The sequence below is a fragment of the Pelmatolapia mariae genome, linkage group LG5 (genome assembly GCF_036321145.2).
Source record: "Pelmatolapia mariae isolate MD_Pm_ZW linkage group LG5, Pm_UMD_F_2, whole genome shotgun sequence".
Taxonomy (NCBI): Eukaryota; Metazoa; Chordata; class Actinopteri; order Cichliformes; family Cichlidae; genus Pelmatolapia; species Pelmatolapia mariae.
This window is the reverse complement of record NC_086231.1, coordinates 25,052,918-25,075,542: the sequence shown is the minus strand read 5'-3', so window position 1 is coordinate 25,075,542 and position 22,625 is coordinate 25,052,918. Positions and strand designations below refer to the sequence as shown.

Below are 22,625 nucleotides of genomic sequence, written 5' to 3'. Positions count from 1 at the left end.
TCACACTTTAATCATCCAATGTCTAACGCTTCTAAACCTACTGAGATAGCCTAAATTTATTGCTAAGCAGCAGCCAGTCAGAGTGCCCAAAGGACCCGGCTGGTGGTCAAAAGGAGCGGACACATATCCATATCTCTACAGGTATGTCATCTGGACCAACTACCTGTCCACTCTTCATCCTCTCTACTATTCATGCTCTTCATAGCTGTCCTAACTCCCTTTTTACTACACTATATACTAACTGAACAAATATACTAACTGAAAACTTAGTACATCTCTATATTTAATTACCCTAATCTGCTGCACATCCTTTCAGGCTCAGTCTCTCTGCCTAGCCAGTTGATACAAGTCCTTTCTTTCCTTCCTTAGTGCACATCACATTCACTATAAGGATTTTCCTTTGCCATCTCATTGCCTAGTCTCCCAGTAGTGCTGTCGACTTTCTTCTTTTCCAGTCTCTTCCTTTAAACACTTTACTGTGCTTCCACCACCAAGTTCCCTTGCCTTCTCTCCTCTGTCCAGAGAATACAACAAACACCTTCTTGGCAGTTTCCCTCACCACTTCAGCTGTACTTTCCCAGCACACCACAGCCTTGTTGTCTTTTCCTACACGACTGCACGTTCTTAATAAGATGACAGGAGAATATAGTTACTTCAGCAAAATTATTAACAGTACATTAGGATAATACTAATGTAATAATTTTAATTAAGAATCTGACATATAAAATCCTACTTAAGTAAAATTTTGCATATTATCACGAGTATTATATGTATCTTTATTATTTTATACTTTTTAAATATAAAGTATAAATACTCGTGAAAACTTTATGAGTACTTTACAACAAGGGACTTGTTATGCTCTCAAGTTGCTTGACCGTTACACAACTTAAAGTTAGTCGCAACTTAACAAGTATGATTATATATGATTAGATATTTATGAATCAATGCAAGGTGGTGACAGGTTCTTTTGCCTGCTGTGTTTGACATGACATAAGGGTACAGTCTGTTATGCTAAAGAAAACTGCATTGGGACTTTCAAATAATATACAATATAATGGAGGTTTGCATGAAACTGTATCTGACCTGGTCATGCTGAGTTTGGAAATGTTTGGAAATTTAACAGCGTTTCTGGATCAGTGTCATCATGAGTTTAAAAAAGAAAAAGAAAAAAGGGAAAAGAAAAGAAAAGAAAAGAAAAGAAAAGAAAAAAGAAAGTTTAATGCTTCTCTTTTGTGAAAAAAGTGAACCATGGCATTTCAGGACAAGACTTGGGGAAATTGTTTAATTTTATTTCATGCTTGTAAGCACACTTGAATTTGTGTCATCCATCAGTAAAACAAAACAGACTGGCTTCTCTTTGCTGAAAAAAGTGAGATTTGTGCCATCTCAGAGGCTCCTGGAAACTTGGGAAAATGTTTATGTTACAAAAAGATGACATTTTAAAATATAGAAACCAGGTTGATTATTGCTACTCAACAGTAACCGGGGGTGGAGCTTAGCAAATGTGTCAGAGGCCTTTAGGGCGCTTTTTGTTCAAATGCATGTTGTCATAGCATTAATAGAAGAAAACATTTTGCAGAGTGCTGGCAGAATTTACACACACTTGCAGTGGATTACAGTGTAGAAAAAGAGAGGACAGAAAAGGAAGAAGAGATTATTTTTTAAGGTAAGAACCGCCGGGGCAAGTGACAGTTACTAAAGTGGAAATTTAAAGGTGACATACAGTGTCCACATTAATGTTTAACTTTTCTAAACACAGTGTGGACCTGTACATGTGTTGCTCTTCTAAGGTACCTTCTTGCTGCATAGTGTGAAATGCTTTTAAGAGTAGAATTGGATATCCTGCGCATGCAATTTTTGCATTATGGTTACAAAAGAGAAGTTGAATCATGTATATACCACTTCAGTATGTTTTTGCATTGCAATGGTGCATTATCTTACTGGATTATTGATAATTTTTACTGAAGCAAATAAATTCTCCTTTGACTGCTCAAGGACATGAAAGACTGTTTCAGATGGGCATCCCTCTTTATTTATTTTGTCGGACTGGGCTTAGGAGACAGAGGCATTTGTACATGGGTACTCATATTTTGTAATTCCTTTAGTGTGATTTAACAAAGCAAGTACTTTCTTACAGCCCATTCTTACACCAACCATGTTTGAAAATTTTCCAGGCTAACTACTAAAATCTAACAAAGAGGAATGAAAATGTTTGAATTTTAGGATCTGGTATCTTTTGTTGTTTAGCTAGGGAAACTATGCGTCTGTATGTGTGTGTGTGTTTTAATTTTATTTCATGCTTAAAAGCACACTTAAATCTATGTCGTCCATCAGTAAAAAAAACCAGACTGGCTGCTTAATGCTTCTCTTTCCTGGAAAAAAAAGAGATTTGTGGCTTTTCAGAGGCTCCTGGAAACTTAGGAAAATTTGTTATGTTATAAAAACATGACATTTTAAAATATAGAAGCCAGGCTGATTATTGCTGCTCAACAGTAACCGGGGTGGAGCTTAGCAAATGTGTCAGAGGCCTTTAGAATGCTTTTCGTTCAAATGAATGTTGTCATAGCATTAATAGAAGAAAACATTTTGCAGGCTGCTGACAGAATTGACACACTCTTGCAGTGGATTACAGTGGAAAAAAAGAGAAGACAGAAAAGGAAGAAGAGATTATTTTCTAAGGTAAGCATCACTGGGCAAGTGACAATTGCTAAAGTGGACATTTTAAGGGTATATGTCCATGTTAATGTTTAACTTTTCTAAACACAGTGTGGACCTCTACATGTGTTGCTCTTCTAAGTTACTTGTTTGCTGAACAGTGTGAAAGTGTGAAATGCTATTAACATGTAAAAAAAAACAAAACAAAAAAAAAACCCCAACAACAATCATTTATTATTGAAGTTGCATCCAGTAAATCTAATATCACTCATCAATCTTCTCACTTACTGCTTTATTCTGATAGTTAGTTGGACACAGTATTTCATTTTTCCCATTTGAACTTTGTTTTCTGAACTTTTTCCAAGCGTTTCAATAAACAGCTCACCTGTTTTCTTTGTCACATCTACAGACCGTGACATTTGAGTACATTTCAGAACCTGTTAAGAAGTTTAATTAAGACTTGGACTTCTTCCGGGTTCTGATTTTGAGTGTCCAGCCTCAGCTACACATATCAATACATAAAACACTGGTTAGACCTCATAGTCAAAGCCAATACAGACACTGGAAGAACTGATGCAGTGCAGGCACCAAAAACAAAATCACCTGGACAATATTGTGGAGAATGATGTACTTGAACCTTACCTAATACACAGTGTTGGGGAGTAACTGAATATATGTACCGGAATGACGTATTTAAAACACAAAATATGAGTATCTGTATTGCGTTACAGTTACCACATAAACATAGGTGATAATTAGAATACAGTTACTTTGCTGAAATAAATGAATTACACAGTGGTCGTTTCCTGTTTGATATGTGAGGCTATCCCCTCTCTAATTTTGGTAATTCCACACACTGCCGGAAACTCAAACAAAACATGCCTGCTGTTGTGTTCTCCATGCCTATCTCATTCTCTCATTCCTTTTTATTTTGTAACATGAATGGCCATGGCCAAAATCCTCATCAGTAGGAAAAGTTGTAAAACTTATGAAAGTAAAGTTAAAAGTTAATGTTTATTCCTACCTTCACATTTTCCAAACCTGTCCTGTGGTCTGGGTTGGTGTTTGCCAGGGGAATTTTGGCCCCAGGCCCTATGTTTGACACCCCTGCTCTACTCTAGCTGGTTTAGGCCCTGTCATGTGCCCATAACACTCTTTGCCCTATTACTACCACTGCTATTATTATTGTTGTTGTTGTCATCGTTATTATCGTCATCATCATTTTTACTAACACCGAAACGGATCAAACTTTAATTTTCGTGTAACAGTTACTGGTAAATTACGGAAAATTACTGGTATATTCTGGTTACGTCACGGCAATGTCTTTTTTTTTTTTTTTTTTTACCGTAACTTGTCTTTTTTTCCCCCTTTTGTTTCACTTACTGTGTAACATGATTCCAAATATGGCTGATTACATTTTTGACAATAGAGAGATCATAACAGTGTTGGGTACGTTGTTGTCTGTACATGTTTTTTATTCATTCATATTGTTTAATAAATATATATATCTCATTAATGATAAAATATGAAGAATTCCTGCTAATTACGGTAATGAGCGGAAATGACGTCGGATTCGCAGCTGTATAAGGACGTGGTTAGTTCCGGTGAAAAGTGGTTTTCGCTGCTTTAAGGCAGTCGATTTTAGAGAAGGATAAATCATGTTATAACTAACGGCTGTATTAATTTTAGGATTAGATGAATTCATTTATTGATATCATGAGAACTTTTCCCATCTGGAGGTTCTGCGCTGTAAGGCCTTCTCTCGCTGTCGAGCTCACCATCGACTGAAGACACAATGCAGGCCTAGCTAGCATTTAAGGTTAACTAGCGGAAGCTAATCGGATTGGCAGCAGACTGCAGTGGGATTTAAACCTCGGACGAAGCCTGTGTTTCCAAGCTGTCCTAACATCAAATCCGGTATGTTCCAAGTCACTCTACATTCACCCTCTGTTCTGGGCACCTTGAGAATGATTTAACCCCGCTTGCTTGGATAAGATGCTTTTTAGGCACCATATTGTAAAAAAAAAAGTGGCTGCGTTAGCATGTTAGCATTAGCAAGTTAAGTAACGTTGCCTTGCTGATTTGATCTTAAGTCTCTTACTTTAGCAGGAAAAATAACTACCAGAAATATGAAGGGTTTTAGTTTTTTTTAGTAGCGATATGGAGATGTGTCATCAGTGGCTTGAACACAGCAGTTGTCTATAAACTTCAGTCGTGAATGGTAAACTGTAGCTAAAGAATTTGGTTGAGCAGATCCGTCGAAGATATCAACCCTCCACCCTTAGCAGGGCAGTTCGAGGGGTTTTTGTTGTAACAAAGGGTCGACGGAAAAACGAGTGAGGGGTCAGTCTGATTTTTTTTTTTGTTTTAGGAGGTAAATGCAACATTGAAAACTAGCTTCAAAACACGGGGACGAGTCGTGCAGTTTATTAATCGAGATTGCAGTAGAAGTGGGTCTGTGTAAGAGCCTGACAATAGGTTTGTATTAAATACAGGTTTCCATTTGCAAGACAAGTAGCTTAATTTAACCGACAAACACTTCTGATATCAAAGAACAGATCACTACTGCCGGGCGGTGTGTTTGTCATGTTCTCCGTGTTGTCTCTGCCTGTTAACGCCGTTATGAAACTTTTCCGTAAGCACGTCCTTCCTTTAATGTTGTCACTATGCTTGCTTGCTGTTTCGTTTCTTTTGTCGGTTTACCTAAACCAGCTTACTGACTTACACAGAAACACACAGAGCTCGCAGTTATTTACAGTGAAATTCACTCTCAAGTTCCAGGTAGCGTTACATACAGTTAGATGAGCAACACGCATGACTATATAAACTTAAATTAACACAAGCATATTCACTTTTTTCCCCTCTCCACTAAGAAGTAGATCGTGGACATTATTTAAAAGCAGATCTGAAGCTATTATATCGGATAATTTAGGCTTAAATCTTTAAAATGTTTCTTCTATAAAATAAAAGATTTTTATGGAAAGTTTTTAATTGAACAGAATAACTTAAATCAGAATACCTTATTAATCCCTGAGGAAATTATGTGGTTACCGTTGCTCCAAGAAAGTAAGAACAGTAACAGACTGAACTCAATTATATAAGATACAACTTACAAATAAAAGATTATGTGGAATAGCTCTAATGTATACAAATAGGTCAATTATAAAAATTGGGCCAGTCAGAATATACATTTGGCCATTGCTACTGCTTTTACAGGTCCATCCATAAATTTAAAAAAAAATGAAAAAATTAATTTTTTTAATTTTTTGGCTTATTCCCTTAAAAGTAAATGAAAATCAGAATTTGCTAAATTTAACTAAAGGTTTCACCACTAGGGCGCAGTGTTTTACCAGAAAGTTTTAATGTAGTTGTCCCCGTATTAATAGCAGTATTTGCCCTAAGTGATGCAGTAGATTTGTTAGAGGGCTTTTTCTCTCTCTCCTTTTTTTAAAATCACTGGTTTGTTGTTGTTTTTTCACTTAAGATTTTTGTTTTTATTTTTATTTCTGGTGAGTAGCAGCAGATCCCCCAATTTTAATTACTTTATCAGACAAGTCCCCACCCCCTGCTTCAACATGACTTTTACCAGGCGAGTTTTACCACTCTGTTAGTGGGGTTTTTTTGTGCATCATATTTTAGCTATTCGGAAGTCTTCCATCAGCTCATTGTGGTGACAGTTCTACTGGCAGAAGCGAGACCTGTTATCTTGGAGGAGCTACTGAGGAAACAATGGGTGTTTCAGAGCGGTCGCTGTTCTAGCAATGATGTTGGGACAACAGTATGTTGTCCCAACATCATAACTGATCAAGATAGTGATTGGAGCTTGATGTGCTTCGTGGAGCATTGCAGCAACAAAGTGACACACTCGTACTTCCTGGACCACTGTCAGACTGTATCTGACTTCAGGATGTTTTGAGTCGATGGTGACATTAATCTGAGCGGCAGGAAGAAAAAGGAAATGGAAAAGTTGTATGATTCCGGACCCGTTACTCCAGGATAGTACTTCTGTGGCCTGAATATTGAACTGGCAGCTGCAAAATCCATCTATATTACTTGCTGAAGGAATTCATCATTGCTGTTGCTGTCTGAATCCAGTTTCGGTCAACATACTTTCCGGATTCTTCAATCAGCTGGAACAGGTCACGTAAAGTGGTTATTGAATGGATCCTGACTACCCTCTTCACCTCTTACTGGACATGCAGCTGAGCACTTCTGGCTCCATTCCCAAAAGGACAGATACAGAAAACCACCTCATACAGTAATAGCTGCTTTCATTTTAGTGGTTTTTTTTTTTTGTTTGTTTTTTTTGTTTGTTTGTTTGCTTGTTTTGTTTTTGTTGTTGTTTTTTACAAAACATCAAATATAAGTTGTCTTTCATGTTCTAGATGCTGTAACACAAATTTTCCCAACTGTTCAGAATTTTTTTTTTTACTTTTATATCCGATATAATTTTCTTTTTCAAACTTTATTTTATTATTTATTTTATTATTTTTAAACTGTCACGTGATCATGCCAGTGACATAATATAAGGACTGCTGTGTAGATATTCCAGTCACGAAAACATCAAAAGTTTAGTCTGACCACATTGAGTATAGTACAAAGTACAGCACATGTATATTTTATTTTAGTAACTTCTGTAAGTATATTAGATATAATGCTAAATTTTATTGTGCATCTGTAAAATCTTTTGCATAGCGTTCTCAGGTTGTTTGCGCGTGCATCCTCGGAGACTTGTAGCTGGGGCCTTTCTCTGGCGTTTGTTTTCCCACTGTTCAGTCATGTGGTTTTTGGGCTACTGCCAACTGTATTTGCACAGACATAGCAAGAGCTGCTGCCTACACTTACATGGATATTTTCTTTATGCCACACATTTGGTATTATAGCAAATTAATAACAAACATTATTAAGATTGCATTACACTTAACATATCCATGAATCCACTAGCATTCCAGTAAATGTCATCATCAGGCAGTAAGCGTGAGGGTCTGCGCAGTTGTCGGAACCCTTTGTCAAAAGTATATGCTACAACCGGTCTGTAAGCTATTCTTATTTGTGCTGTCCGTCACCCAACCAAGAAGAAGAACAATGTTGTGGCGTACAGAAGGCTAAAGTGGAAGAGTTAAAAACCATGCCAAGTTTTCATTGCTGCCACCACCTGTACCACTCAGATGTTTACTATTTTTTTTTTCCTTCTAAATTCCCTTTCTTTACAAGGGGAATGACTCTTTCTGGGTGCTTAAGGAACTGATTGCTGTATTGTTAGCTCCAATACCAGTCCTTTCACATTTGCCTCTTGAGCTGCATTTCCTCTTCTTTCCACACTGGGCTCTTGCAGTCTGGACTCCATATTGACTCACTACACCACCATGTGATTCAAACTGGCATTACAGAAGACTTGTTGTTCAGTTCACTTGGAATCTCAAAAACCCATTAGACCCTCCCCCCCCCCTTTTTTGTTTTTTTTGTTTGTTTGATGATTTACCACTTTCCAAAAGAATATGATTTTAATCATGGGTGCCCCTCATGCCTCAATAGGTATGCATGGATTTGGAAATGCAGCTACCCCTTGCGCAAGATCCTGCCTAGTTGTAAAGCTAAATAAAAATGTTTCATGCAGTTTTCATTCATCAGGCATACTTCCTGAAATTGCTTAATATGCAGGCATACAGATATGGGTTGGATTCGATCAAACTGTGAGGTGTCGACTTATATTTAATATGCAGCCTGATGCACTTCTATCTCACTGCACCTAATAAACTTGCAACAAAACAGTACTGTGCAAAAGTCTTGAGGCATCTCTCATTTCTTTGTGGGGTTTGGTGTTTTGTTTTTCTTTGTTTGTTTTTTAAGCAATAGTTCTACAGGCTTGCTGAATGTCTTTCAGAGTTCTCCCTTGAAAATTGGCTTTTCTAGCCATAAAAGTATGATGGGGTATTGTTATAATGCTGCCAGACAGCATAGACACAAGTTTGTGAATGTGATAACTCGAGAACATGGCAGTGTAGGATTTTAAATTCATGCCATAGGTGAATTTACTGAAAATCTCAGGCAAGTTCGAATCTTGGTGACATTGACTTCAAGGTCAAGGTCAGAGGTAAATTTTTTCCTGACTTGTGAATGTGGTAACTCAAGAAGTCGTATTGACAGACCAAAACAAAGGGTAGTTAACATCCAAAGAACAACTTTGAATGTCCTTCAAGATGCCTGGAGAACTATCCCTGAAGGCTACTTAAAATGGCAAGAAGCTTGGCTAAGAGTTCAGGCTGTGCTGAGGAATAAATGTGGTTCTTCCAAATACTGACTGACTTCTTTTTGTTTTATATGCTTTATTTCTATTTATGTTTTTACATGCTTCATTGAATTACTGCATCTATTTACATTTTGGTACCAATATATAAAGAAATGAGGTTTGGCTGGAGAAATTTACACAGTACAATAATGTATCACAGTTATTCTAAGATACACAACTGTATTTGTTTGGGTTGTTTTGTTTTGTAGGCCATGCGGCTAACACTCTTCAATTTGTTTACAGCTATGAGTTCCCAGCTGCAGGTGTTCTCCCCTCCGTCAATATCCTCCAGTGCCTTTTGCCGTGTCAAGAAGCTCAAGGTGGAAAGCAACGTTTGGGACGTGTCCACCACTGAGGCTTACGGATCCATAGCGGGCCAGTCCGCATACACATTCACCCCAGCCATGGCTGTGCCACCATTTGCGCCATCTCTGGTCTTCCCCCCTACAGCGCCCGGCTCCAGGGGTCAAGTGGTGGTGCGAGCAGCTGATAGCACCGGCAGTCTTCCTCGTGGATCCAGTCGACGCGTCACTGAGCAGGCTACATCCTCCTCTTATGCTCACGAGACGTCCTCTGAAACTAGGGGGCACAGGCATGGGCAGAAGAGAAAGATGGAGGCGGCCAGCGACGGTAGCGGAAGCGGATGTGGAAGCGTCCAGATATTAGAAGAGCTCTCAGCTCCTGCGGCAACTTACTCCACGCGTACAGGCGGCGGTGGAGGCGGGGGCACAGGCCAGTCCATACCTCACTCGGCTCCAACCACCAAGAGCAGCAGCTCCAATGGTGAAGGGGATTATCAGCTTGTGCAGCATGAGATCCTCTGCTCCGTGTCCAGCAGCTATGAAGTGCTGGAGTTCCTGGGGAGGGGCACATTTGGACAAGTAGCGAAGTGCTGGAAGAGGGGAACCAATGAGATTGTAGCAATCAAGATTCTGAAAAACCACCCTTCATATGCTCGGCAGGGCCAAATTGAGGTAAGTAGACAGGATTTTGTTCGATGTACCAGTTTCTTCTAAAAGTTTACGCTATAAAAATGTGACCATGTAATGCTGTATATGGGTATCTTGCCTGCAGAAGTGCACTGGTTGCTGCTGTTTACATTTAATTCAAATGTGGCTCATTTGTAGCTTTTTAAAAGCAAAATGAACTGTTACTTTTACGGTTTACTGTTATTTTTTTCCACATACACAAATTGCTGTTCACTACACTTGCATTCCCTTCATAGTAGTGTACTAGCATTTGTCTTTCTCATCATATTTGTTTGTTTTTTTCTCTCCTGATAGGTGGGCATTCTGAACCGGCTGAGTGCAGAGAATGCAGATGAGTACAACTTCGTGCGTTCGTACGAATGCTTCCAACACAAGGGTCACACCTGCTTGGTTTTTGAGATGCTTGAACAGAACTTGTACGACTTTCTCAAGCAGAGCAAATTCAGCCCACTTCCCCTACGGCACATCCGCCCCATTTTGCAGCAGGTTGGCAAACAGTGAATGCAGAAAAAAAGTTGATTCCTCGTATTTCACCCAGACTAACTCTCATGTGTTCATGTCTTTAGGTGGCTACAGCACTAATGAAACTGAAGAGCCTGGGTTTAATTCATGCAGACTTGAAGCCTGAAAACATCATGTTGGTGGACCCCATTAGACAGCCCTACAGGGTGAAGGTCATCGACTTCGGCTCTGCAAGTCATGTGTCCAAAGCAGTGTGCTCAACCTACTTACAGTCTCGTTACTACAGGTAAGTGGAGCGTTTAAGTGCCTTTTACTTTGCAGTGTTATGCAAGACTCAGTTGTGTAGCCCAGTTCTGTCCCCACATTAATATATAAATCTCATCTTTGTTGTTTAGAGCTCCGGAGATCATTTTGGGGCTGCCCTTCTGCGAGGCCATTGACATGTGGTCTCTAGGGTGTGTGATTGCTGAGCTGTTTCTGGGTTGGCCTTTGTACCCTGGAGCCTCTGAGTATGACCAGGTCAGTCATGTTAATGGTCCCAAGGACTTACAAGTTAGCAAAAACAGTGCTCAAAGAAAGACTAGGAAAGTCTTCCTTTGAATAAAGGTCACGTTTTGCTTCAAGTAAGCAAGACTACATGAATGTGCCACCACCCTGCTTTGTAAGAGAATGGTATTTAGTTTTTCTCACATCAGATTGAGTGCTTTTGGCAAATTTATAATTGACCTATTAACCAAGAGAGGGTTCTAAAATGCCATGCTGCTCTAAATCCAGGTATACGTATTTAATAAATTACTCAGTTATAGTACTCTTAACTACACAGTACTTGAAACATCGCAGTTCTGCAGTGATTGTTTAATCTGAATATTTTCTTCCGTGTCCAGATCCGTTACATTTCCCAGACTCAAGGCCTACCTGCCGAGTATCTTCTGAGTGCCGGCACAAAGACTAGCCGCTTCTTCAATCGAGGCCCTGACTCCAGCTACCCGCTCTGGAGGCTTAAGGTTAATATTACGAGTATCTTCTTGACTAAGCTGTAAAGAGACTTGATGCTTGTATTTATTTGGTTCCCTCATTTTGGTTGTCCCCATTCAACTGATTTAATGTTTGTAAATGGTAGTGTTATGAAACATAAATGGATATTGTGCTTTTTTTTTTTTTTTTTTTTTTTTTTTGCTTTTTTTTTTGCTTTTTTTTTTTTTTTTTTTTAGACCCCGTCAGAACATGAAATGGAGATGGGCATCAAATCTAAGGAGGCTAGAAAGTACATCTTTAACTGTCTGGATGACATGATGCAGGTATATCCAAATAAGTGCATAATCCAGGAAATGGCATTAAATATGGCATGTAGTGATTGCCTGACCAGGTTTTTCCTTTTTTCCCTTCCCTTCTTATCATTAACGTACCAGGTCAACCTTTCCTCTCACTTGGAGGGAACTGACATGTTGGCTGAGAAAGCTGACAGGAGAGAGTTTATAGACCTCCTAAAGCGAATGCTTCGTCTGGATGCTGACAAAAGGATCACACCTACAAAAACTCTGGGTCACCCCTTTGTCACGATGAGCCACCTCATGGATTATCCCCACAGCTCCCAGTAAGTGTGTAGTAAGATGAAGAGTTATTGTTCTATTTAAATGCATTTGCTGATGCAATGGTATTAATTCCTCTTCAGTGTGAAGTCGTGCTTCCAGAATATGGAGATCTGCAAGCGCCGGAGCTCCTATGAAAGCAGCAAATCCCTCTACTCGACCAATGCAGTCCCCAGTGCTGCAGCGGGCAACCTCACCGTGACCTTCAGTAGCCAACTAAACCAGCATAACCAGGTATGATGCTAAATTTTTACCCTTCTATCAACCTGTAGTCTTTGCTGGTATTAATGGGCTTTGTTGTTTTAACAGGTGCCTTCTGCAGCGGGTGCGGTGCCTTTGCTGAACTACCAGCCAGCTTTGTACCAGCAGGCGACCATCAACATTCCCGGGCTGACTCAACAGAGTGTCCCGATCCCAACGCGTCCTGCTGGGCTGTGTAGCCAGACAGAACCCTTCCAGCAGACACTCATCGTCTGCCCACCCTCCACTATCCAAGGTAAGTCATAAAGTTGAATACAAACATTCACTTTGATTTCAGTATTAAAGGTATGAATCCTCTGTGCTGGTTTGTGTCAGGCTTTCTGTACCAACAAAGTCTTGTTTTTTTGTTTTCTTTTTGTTTGTTTTTTTACCATCTACTACAATATTTGTAGATGTTGTAGTAGATGGTAGATCCCTTTAATCCTTTATTAATTGAGATGTTTGTCATCGTTTGTTTTCTAGGGCTGCAGTCATCCAGTAAGAGTTCCAGTTTCCCCGTGAGGGTGGAGAACTCTGTACCGATAGTACCTCAGAACCAGTCTACTCAGTCCTTGCAGATACAGCCAAGTATGCTGACACAGGTAAGAGTTTGGAAGGTGCAGCGTTGGAAGGAATTTTTGAGTTTTGTTTTGTCTTTTTTTTTTTTAATTTATGAATTTTCTATCAAGAGACACAGCATCTTGTTGTTGTTATTTTGTTTTAACCTTTTCTGTTCCCTAGTTATTTTGGGTGAGTTTGATTGTGGCTTTACAGTGGGTGATGTTATGATTGTTAAAAAAAAAAAAATGCGTCGTGTGTCACTGTTTGCAACTTTTACCTGAGAATTTTTCCGCTTTTAGACGTGCCACACACTTGGCAAGAGAGTGGGAGTGCACACACACGGGCAGGCAGAAAGAAGTGCCGCTGCTTTGTGACTGATTTGCTCACTTTTCACTGTGTTTTATTTGTAATTCTATGCTTCTGTGCCGTGAATGGATTCAGTCTTTATTGTGACCATTCGAGTGACAGCTGTGCCTTCTGAATGGGTCCATCACTGAACATAGATGGAGGTTATATTCACATTTCCTGGAAGAAGAGATGAGGTTAAGTTGTAACTGGGGTCTGGTGTATTTGGGTTTTCTTTATTTTCTGATATAACTTAAACGTACATAAATACACTTTTTTTTTTTTTAATGTATTTGTGTTTGGTATAATCGTCATTCAATAATTTCAGGGGTTACTGTAAAAAAAATCTGGAAACATCCCGGTGTTACTTGCACCAGTTTGTGGAGCACTGATGCCTTGTTTTGCTCCTTTGTGGATATACTGAGTGCATCTAAAAATTCTCCCTGCTTTTGTTGGTCTTACTGCCAGGAGGAAGGCAGATCAGGAATTTAGGGCATAAGATTGGATTTATATAGCGCTTTTCAAGGCACCCAAAGCGCTTTACAATGCCATTATTCATTCACACTCACATTCATACACTGGTGGAGGCAAGCTACGGTTGTAGCCACAGCTGCCCTGGGGCAGACTGACAGAAGCGAGGCTGCCATATCGCGCCATCGGCCCCTCTGGCCAACACCAGTAGGCGATAGGGTAAAGTGTCTTGCCCAAGGACACAACGACCAGGACAGAGGCCAGGGATCGAACCGGCGACCTTCCGGTTACAGGTGCCCTTCCCAACCCCCTGAGTCACGGTCGCCCCGAGATGTTAGCTACTTAAATGTGTTGAAATAAGTCGAGGGCCTGGGCTTTACTGTAAATTCTGTTTGTTTTTCTTTTTCTGTTGACTGTGTGTCTCCACTTGAATTTGCTTTCAGAGCTGACTGGATCACCACTCTTGGCCAGGCCTCTTATTCCCAGTCTTTTTATGTGGGAGAAAAGCCACATGTGTAGTGAGATTCATCTGGCTCCAAAAGCTGGTTAATTGCTGTTTGCTAAAATGAGGAATAATTGCTGCACTCTGCAGAGGCCAGGTCTCCAGATGGCCAGCGGTGCCAGTGTGCATCTCTTGTGCAGCTGGGTGTATCTGCTCTGCCTGTTTTTATTTTAAAAGAAAAAATCTGTATCAGTCTTGAAGGGCGCTACTTTTCGTCATGACTTAACACTGCCCCTCCCTCCTCCAGGGTTCCTGCACACCCCTGATGGTGGCCACCCTGCACCCACCCCCAGCAGGCCTAGCCCCGCAGTATTCTCTGCCCCTTGGGCTGGGCACTGGGGTGGGTCGGCCTACCCTCCTGGAACACACAGCCACAGTGCTGGTAAAGCAACGATGACATCCCCAAAGAAAGACATGCACATGCACACTCCCTCTACCACTAACAATGCCATCTCTCTCCTGCCCCGCTCTCCCTTTTTTTAAATTTTATTTTCTTTTGTTTTGTTTGCAAGTGTTCCGCTCCCTCTCTGCCACACGTTGTATGGGGCCCATCTTTGTTTTACACATCGTATTTCAGCATCGTTCCTCTTCACATGTGGATTTGTCACCTTTCATAATTATGGTTGTTTGATGCAAATTTTTGTAGGAAAATCAAACGTTTTTTGTGTGTGTGTGTTCTGGCATCACATTTTATTTGTTTTATAAACCCCCCCTCCACAGTGCAAAATTGACCAAATTTACACTGCGTTTTTACTCATAAGGACATGCTCGTCCCACACCATTCACACAGTTTCATTCCCCAGTCTATCCCCATAGGTCTGCTGAGGGCATGGAGCGCATGTGTTGCTGAGTTGGCCTGCGCTTTGCTTGCAGCTTCTCTTGTCATGTCCTTCCTTGGTTTCAGCAGAGGGGGCTGCAGCAACAAAGTCTTCTAAACTGTCCTGACAGCCTGTCTGACTCTGACACATACTTTTTTCTTTTTTTTGTTTGTTTGTTTTTTGTTTCAGCCCCAGAACATGTGGCATGCCTTTTCCCAAGACATATCATCAGCAGACTGTTTAGCAGCAGGGAACTAAACTAATCTCTTAAGTGTTTCTTCTTTAACAGGCACCATGGTTCTGTCTACTTGTCTTTATACCTGATCTGACATTTTACGGTGCTTTATTGTTTGTGCTTTGCATGATTATCATCTTGTGGATTTGTTGCAGGGCAATGTTATAATTAAGGAATGGCTTGGGAAAGGTTGCTCGCTTATCTAGCTTTGCGCTTTTGCCTGTAGAAGAGATTGGCCATTGGCTTGCCTCTTTGTATTCAGTCTTTGGAATTTATATGTCCGCATGGCTCACTTTGTCTGGCCCATTCCAGCAATCAGATAATTTGTTTTCATCCATACACAATTTGTCTGCCATATTACATGTACTCAAGTGTTGGCTGTTGTTTTTTTTTTTTTTTGTTTTTCGTTTTTTCTCAGCAGGCCTGGCCCACTGGTACCCAGCAGATCCTCATACCATCATCATGGCAGCAGGTCCCAGGCGTGGCCATCCACAGCTCTGCTCATCAGTCAAATGTCACCGAATCACCTGTGGAAACGATTCACTCAGATGCTGCCACGCAGCAGGGACACAGCTGGCGGTGGGTCAACCAACAACTGTTAAAGATGCATGTAGACTGATGGGTTTCTCAAATTTAAAGCTGAATCATTTTAAATGTTATTTCTTTCAGGTTAAATGAGCATAAAAATGAAATTGTTTAAATATTAAATAACTTTTTATAGCTTTTCCTTACTAGTATCTAAAATGCTATGTTATTGTTTCATATGCAAACACTTTGCCCTCCAATTAACTCATTTCAGAGAAGTTAATAAGACACTGCAAATCTTTTTGGGGTTTTGTTTAGTTGAGTAGCAAGACTAGGACTGGTTAATTTCATACTACATGAGAAATGCTGTATTGAAAGGTAAAGTAAAATGGCAAATATGAAGGCTAAATTAGTCTGAACTTTGACCTTATAGGAGCATTACCAAGACTCAGCAGGAGAGGAAGAAGGTGAAAGCCAGACGTGGAGAGAACAGAAACAGGTTGGTACAGCTCCGCTCTTCTTTAAATCCAGTTTGATTTTGAGAGTCATGGTCGGGGTTTAAGCTACCATACCGAAGGAGGGGTAGCTAAAGGGCCTGTGACGGTCGCCACACTGGTTCTGTCGCTTGCAAACAGTGACAGGACACTTTATACCTGTGCTGAGGGCACAGCATCCACTGCAGTATTCTGCTAAACGATACGTGTTGCCACTCGAACAAAAAGCATTTGTATGGGAGTAAAAACTAGTTGAAACAAGAAGCAAAGAAATATTTACATTTTTATTTAAAATTTTCTTTGTGGTACCGCAGCTGAAATCACTTGTGCATGATGGGTTGAACACACAGTCACTGGTTGGTGGTGGTGGTGTTTTTCTTTCCCGTAGGGGTGTATCTACTGCATCAGTGGTCAGTAGTGGCGTGACTCCACCCAGCTCCAGCACAGCCTTGTCACAGCCGATCGTGATCTCGGACACGCCAAGCCCAGCGGTTAGCATCATTACGATTCACAGCGACACAGACACGGAGGATGAGCATAAGTTCCACCCTGCTAGGTGAGAACAAGATGCTCTTCTGCACTGAACACAGTAGTGTGGTGTTTCTTTCTCAGATCACTTTCATTCCTAAGCTGAAATTTCAGAATGTCAAGGTAAATGAGAGAAATGCAAAGCAAGGCTTCTTTGAGCTCATAGACAGCACTGGGACCCAACTCATTTAGAATGAAAGCTGTTGTCGTACTCGTTTGCCTGATATGACCCGGGAAATTACACTTACTTCCTCCACAGTCTTGGACTGAGCCAGCGCACCAACGTTATCAGCTGTGTGACCGTACACGACTCGGACTCCTCTACCGCCAGCCCCCTGACTCCCCTTCCACGCACTCTTAACCCAGCAAGCACTACGTCATCTCGCCAGGCCAAGTCTCTGGCAGTAGTGGCACCTTCGGTCAAAACACAGGCATCTGAGAGAGGAGCAGAGTCCCGAGGACGCTTGGAGACTGGTGAGTCACCCGTTTGCTGCTGTAGTTTTAGCAGTGTATTTAACTGAAGTGTGAAAGCTGCATAATTAAGTATGTCTTACTGCTTTGAATCCTCAGTGAATTACGTCAAGCCCAAGAGATCCTTTAACAGACAGCCGTGCAGTTCAGGGGAAAGCGTGGAACGCCATGGACTGGTGCCAAGCCAGTCGCACCCTTTAAACCTCAGCCAGGTGAGGCTTGTTTTATCTTGTTGGTTTTACATTAAGTAATAGAGATTGAAAATGTGACGTCATTGAGGGGTAAAACCGCAAAGCATTGTGGGTATCCGTGGCAAGAGGTACTAGCGCAAGCAGGCTTTCAATTGAAATCAGTTACACAGCGATAAAAAGAAACAAAAAATGGCAAGAAGCTGTTGTATTATTAACTGCACAAGCCGGGCGAACGACAGCCGCGTGAAGCCGACGGGTAAAGCGATTGGTTTTTATCAGATTCCGGCGTGGAAGAGAAATTGTCCAAGCCATGTCTCCGAAGTCACGAAGAGGCGACGGATGGCCTGGACAGTAAATATTCAGCTTTGAATAAATAGTGAATTGTCCTGACAGAATATTGAGTTTCGCTTCTGTTATTACCACGGTACATTGACAAAAACATATACTTTTATTCACAGGATAAAACAGTTTTTTGTATCACTAATTGCCCAGTACGGTTACAGCATACAATATTATTGTCACTGCTACATTTCTGTAATGCGTACCAGAAATTATTTCCACTACTAATTAATTCTCGTTGAGCTCAAAGTTCCTATTAATAAACGTTTAACGAATGTGTATTTATGAAGACGATTTGTGAGACTGGTAAACTTACCTTTGTTCGTACGATGGTCTTGTGTTCTACACAGTGCATTTCAAGGTCCTGTACCCATCCGTCGGTAAACTGTACCTGGGCTTGCTGCAGTGACCTGAAGTTACTAAAAACTTCATGAGTGTATGCACTCACTCCAAGAACTGTATAATTATAAATATGAGCGCGGTGAAAGTTGAGCAGCACGCTGACGTCTTTTGATCACTCTGTGTGCTCGTAAGGGTCTAACCCCTTCACTCCTTTGATTTTTTTCCTCGTATCTTTTCTTTGCCTTTTTGTCGAGTCTGTCTTTGTACGGACCGGCATTGTTCTCCTTCGTTTTGTACATTCCTTTTTTGGGGAGCAAAGAAAAAGCAAGAAGGCATTGAAACCGGCAAATGAACGTTTTGCGGTGCTGCAAATGCGTGCATTTGATGCGGTACTTGGATTGTTTTGCCACCAGTTCCCGGCATGCAATGCGCGAAAGTCACGTGGTCTGTCAATCTCTATTAATGTTTGTTAATGGGACATTGTTTTGTGAGAATCCTTGTCCATAACCACGCAACAAATCAACTACAGGAGGCTGGGCCCTTATTTTGATGGTAGCAATATGAGGAGTAAAAAAGGTTATAGGTAAGCTGCATCAGAGTGCACCATTTCATCATGTGATTGAGTGAAAAGGTCAGGAGCTGTCATAAGTTATGACATTAGTACCTTTTACCAGCAAAGGTATAAAACATTGTTTGTTTTCCCAAGGATTCTTAATATCCTGTTATTAAAGGCCCTCTGCTGGGGGAACCGTGTATTGAAACTTTTTGGGTAGAAGCCCTTGATGAGACCTTTATGGTGAGGTTTGCATTTGTACCATATGCAGCGATTGGACAGCTAATGTACTGAACATCTAAAATTATCAAATTTTAGCATTAGTTTTGCTTTATATGCACATTATGTCAAGCACCAGGAGTTTCCTCTTGTTTTTTTTCCTCTTAAGGCTCTGGCTGTTATTTTTACAACATAATTAGGGCTGCAGCTGTTGATTATTTTAGTAATTGAATTATTCCATCAATGGAGTAATCAGAATTACTTTTGTAAATAAAAAATATTAAATTAATTCATTTTAGAAATTGTAACAATTTAAAAAAAAAAAAAAACAACCTGCATACAGTGTCTATATTTTATTTTTTTCTTTCATTGTATTTACATGCCAAGTTAATCTTGTTTTCAGGCTTCAGTCAGGCTTCTTGGAAGGCTTTGTTACATTAGAAGAGAGCAAAAGGGTTCTGACAGTATTCTATCTCCTGAGGTAGATTTAATGTGTTTTCATGTGTGTTTTGTGCATGTATTAGATTTTATATTAACGTAAATCTGAAAAATAATGTTAGTAAAGTAAAATGTGCACTAGGGCACCCTATGCCCCCTTTAGACCCACCCTCTCAGACTATGTTAACAGGTCATCTGCACACACACATGCGTTTATTTTAACTTCTGTAGCTGTTAAGATTTTTCACTGTGCGGTAGATGGGAGCAACTCCAGAGTTTACTTTTCTTCATGTTGGAGCAAGTTCAGTAGGTGGTTTGACAGGTGCTTTTCCCCATAAAGGTTTTGTGGCAGTTACAGTAACGTTTTTTTTATAATTGAGTTACTCGATGAATAATTGCAGCCCTTTTAATAAGCCCAAAGCTGTCTGTCAAATCCAAGGGGAGCGGTGTAGGTAACATTCAAGCGTGCACCTTCATCTGTTACCTGGCAGTTATATAAATAAAAAGGGAGGGGAAAAACAAGTGGGTTTGTTTGTTTGTTTGTTTGTCCCCCCCCCCCCCCCCCCCCCCCCCAAATTTGGCATAAACTGATGATAAACAAGAAATAGATGCAGACTATAATCTTCTTGCATGTTGTACCCAGCGTCTGATTGAGTGTATGTATTTATTTTCAAAGGTTCAGACAGTAGTTTCTTCATCTCAGGAGCGTTCGGGACTCTCCCACAGCGACTCATTGCGTCGCCAGCAGACGTTCCACCCGACCGTCTCAGCCTCTCACTACAGCTTCCCCGAGGTGGCAGCCCTGGCGTCCGGCTCGGTCGCTGCTGCCGCCCCCCCCAGCCTATATACCTACCCGGCCTCTACTGCCCTCTCCTCAGCCTCTCAGGCCACGGAGCAGCTGCTGGGCCGTGGTCACAGCACCCACGGACACTCCCCCTCCGCTTATGCAGCAACGTACACCTCATCCTCCTCCAGGAGAGACTCAGCCAGTCGCAAGGACTCGGTGAGCAGCCTGCTGCACGGCCTCCCTGCAGCCTACCAGCATCAGTTCGCCACTGGTTCTCCTTATGTTAGTGTGACGCCCCGAACCGAGGTTTATAGTGCCTACCAGCTAAGCCCTAGGCGCCTCGCGCAGTATCCATACTTGTAGGAAATCTCGCACAGAGAATGGGGGGGATCACTTCCCCATATGATATCATAAAGGGACATTTTAAACTGTAGAGTAACTGTTGGTCACTTATTGTTTGCTGCTTTGAACTACAAGACAGCATTTCACCTCTAGCACATTTATATGCTCTTACGGACTCTTAGTGTTATTGAAATGATCCTCTGTATTATTTATGTATCTTTTTTTTTTCCCTTTTAAATTGTTTATGGTCCACATTTTATCCCCATTGTATCCTGATGTATTAATATGGTGTTGTTGAAACATATTTTACAGCTGTTTTATCTCGAGGTTATATGTGAAGAGAGATTTTCCTCCTGTCACAAGCTGCAACGAAACTTGATGAGCTTCAAGACGCTGACTTGCCAGACTGGTGAAGCTGACAATTTTTAATATTTTTTTTTTCTCTTGTTCCTTCCTGTGAGCCTTATTACAAAGTTTTCACACTAATCCACTGAGGCCCTGTGTTTTTAGTGACATAATAATGACTGTACCTTAATTATGTTTGTTTACTCATATATGTCTTCTGTTTATTAAATTAAGTTTTAATGTCTGTGCGAGGTAGGAAGAGCGAGGTCCATGAAGATGTGGATTAAAAGAAGAGATACGGTGAAAACTGATGGATACGTGTTAATTTAAGTGCACATGTGATAGTCTGTTAATGTGGTGACAGTGTGTATTAGCCAGGATTGATTGTCCTTATGCAATAGAATCTCTTTAAAAACAAAAAACAACAACAACAAAAAAAAAAAAACCTACAATAACTGAGTGCTGAATGTATTTATGAAATTCAGAGTGGGATGCCCAGTCTGAGAAATGATGTGAAAAACTGTTTTTAAATTGTAAGAGCGGGGAAATCAAATGTCCTTGAAATAAATATTTTTTAAGAGAACCTCACCTGGGCTGGGAAGGGGGGGAAAAAATGAAACACACAAATTTCACCCCAAATTCCCACGCCTCTCCATAACAGAGGAGATTTTCCTTTTTTCTCCCTGTGACGCTCTGAAAATGCTTGCTAGGAAGTTGTAACAAACTTGCACACTGTGCTACACAAGGACTGACTGATTAAATGTATGCAAACTGTCTCCGTTTAGCGTTCTCATGAATTATCCCGTTTCTCAAAGGGAGATCTTTATACTGCTGTGTCTCGCCCCACAGTCAAGACAGAGGTGCTGCTGTCCTTTACATGTACAGCTTACTTCGTCTCAGAAAGGTTTTCTATACTAAAGTTTGGAGAACAGCAGTCACTGTGTTTTTGAATTTTTAAATAAGGGGAATCTTTGGTTTCTTAGGATTATCAGCTTTTCTTTCTTTTCTTTTCTTTTTTTCTTAAGTAATTGCTTTCCCCTTGTTTGCATCAGTTTTGTGTTGTAACGTCTGTGTTTCATCCTAACATAGTATAGTAAAGAGGCTGTTTGTTAGATCTAATTCAGGGACAAAGGTTTCAGCTAAGTAATCCAACTTCATTGTTTTCCAATAAAATAACCTCAAATTCACAGCGACTCGTTTCCTCATTCCATTCCCTTTTTTTTTTTTTTTTTTTTTTTTTTTTTTTTTCTCTCCTACCTACATGTATTTAAATTCCTCCTAAACTGAAACTACTGAGAAGAAATTCATAGTAACTTGACAAACTGGTAAAATGATCAGTAAATTATTTCCCCATGTGTAAGTCTCATCAGGTCTGGATTGTTATTAGTAAGAAGCTGACTTTAATTTTAGCAGGAAGCTCACAAGTAGTGAGACCTGTACATTTGTGAAAGAATACAGCATAGAGGGGTGACACATTTTTACAATGGTTAATGGTTTTTATAAGATTTTGAAACATAGTAAAATATGTGCAGAGATAGCTGGCTCTCAGCATTGATAAACACATCAGTTCAGAGCACAGTAGAGACGGGCTTGAATGTAAACATTTGTGTTAGCTTAAAACACTTAAGTGCACCCTCAGTCTACAGAGGCCATGTGCTGTAATGACAGAAAAAATCTGATATAAAATAAGTAATGTGGAATTGGCAGAAAGCACACATGTACATTTAGAATATACTAACAGTAACGTAGCAGTGGACCAAATTCAAATCGGTGAGATTCGCTTTTGAATGCATCACAGGAATTTGAATTATTTAAAAATTACCTTGAAAGTTTTGTTTTTTGGTTTGGCCTCATCAAGTCTGTTGTTCTACACTAAACCATTTATTTAGGATTTT

The 22,625-nt window shown here is 40.5% G+C and overlaps 1 protein-coding gene across 3 annotated transcripts; it reads left to right on the top strand.

The window, feature by feature from the left end:
- Positions 1 to 4,239: 4,239 nt before the first annotated feature.
- LOC134627938 (homeodomain-interacting protein kinase 1-like) lies at positions 4,240 to 21,911 on the top strand. Of its 3 annotated transcripts, XM_063474429.1 has the most exons (18): positions 4,240 to 4,572; positions 9,188 to 9,918; positions 10,228 to 10,419; positions 10,500 to 10,681; positions 10,791 to 10,914; positions 11,280 to 11,399; positions 11,607 to 11,693; positions 11,805 to 11,989; positions 12,068 to 12,218; positions 12,294 to 12,480; positions 12,708 to 12,826; positions 14,351 to 14,485; positions 15,575 to 15,735; positions 16,115 to 16,180; positions 16,564 to 16,731; positions 16,963 to 17,177; positions 17,274 to 17,386; positions 19,933 to 21,911. In XM_063474429.1, exons 2-18 carry the CDS (start codon positions 9,190 to 9,192, stop codon positions 20,404 to 20,406), a joined length of 3,408 nt encoding a protein of 1,135 aa, XP_063330499.1. In that variant the 5' UTR covers positions 4,240 to 4,572; positions 9,188 to 9,189; the 3' UTR covers positions 20,407 to 21,911. The 3 variants fall into 3 exon arrangements, with proteins under 3 accessions (XP_063330499.1, XP_063330501.1, XP_063330500.1); XM_063474431.1 differs by lacking the exon at positions 14,351 to 14,485 and having other exon boundaries at positions 15,578 to 15,735; XM_063474430.1 differs by lacking the exon at positions 14,351 to 14,485.
- The last annotated feature ends 714 nt before the right edge of the window (positions 21,912 to 22,625 follow it).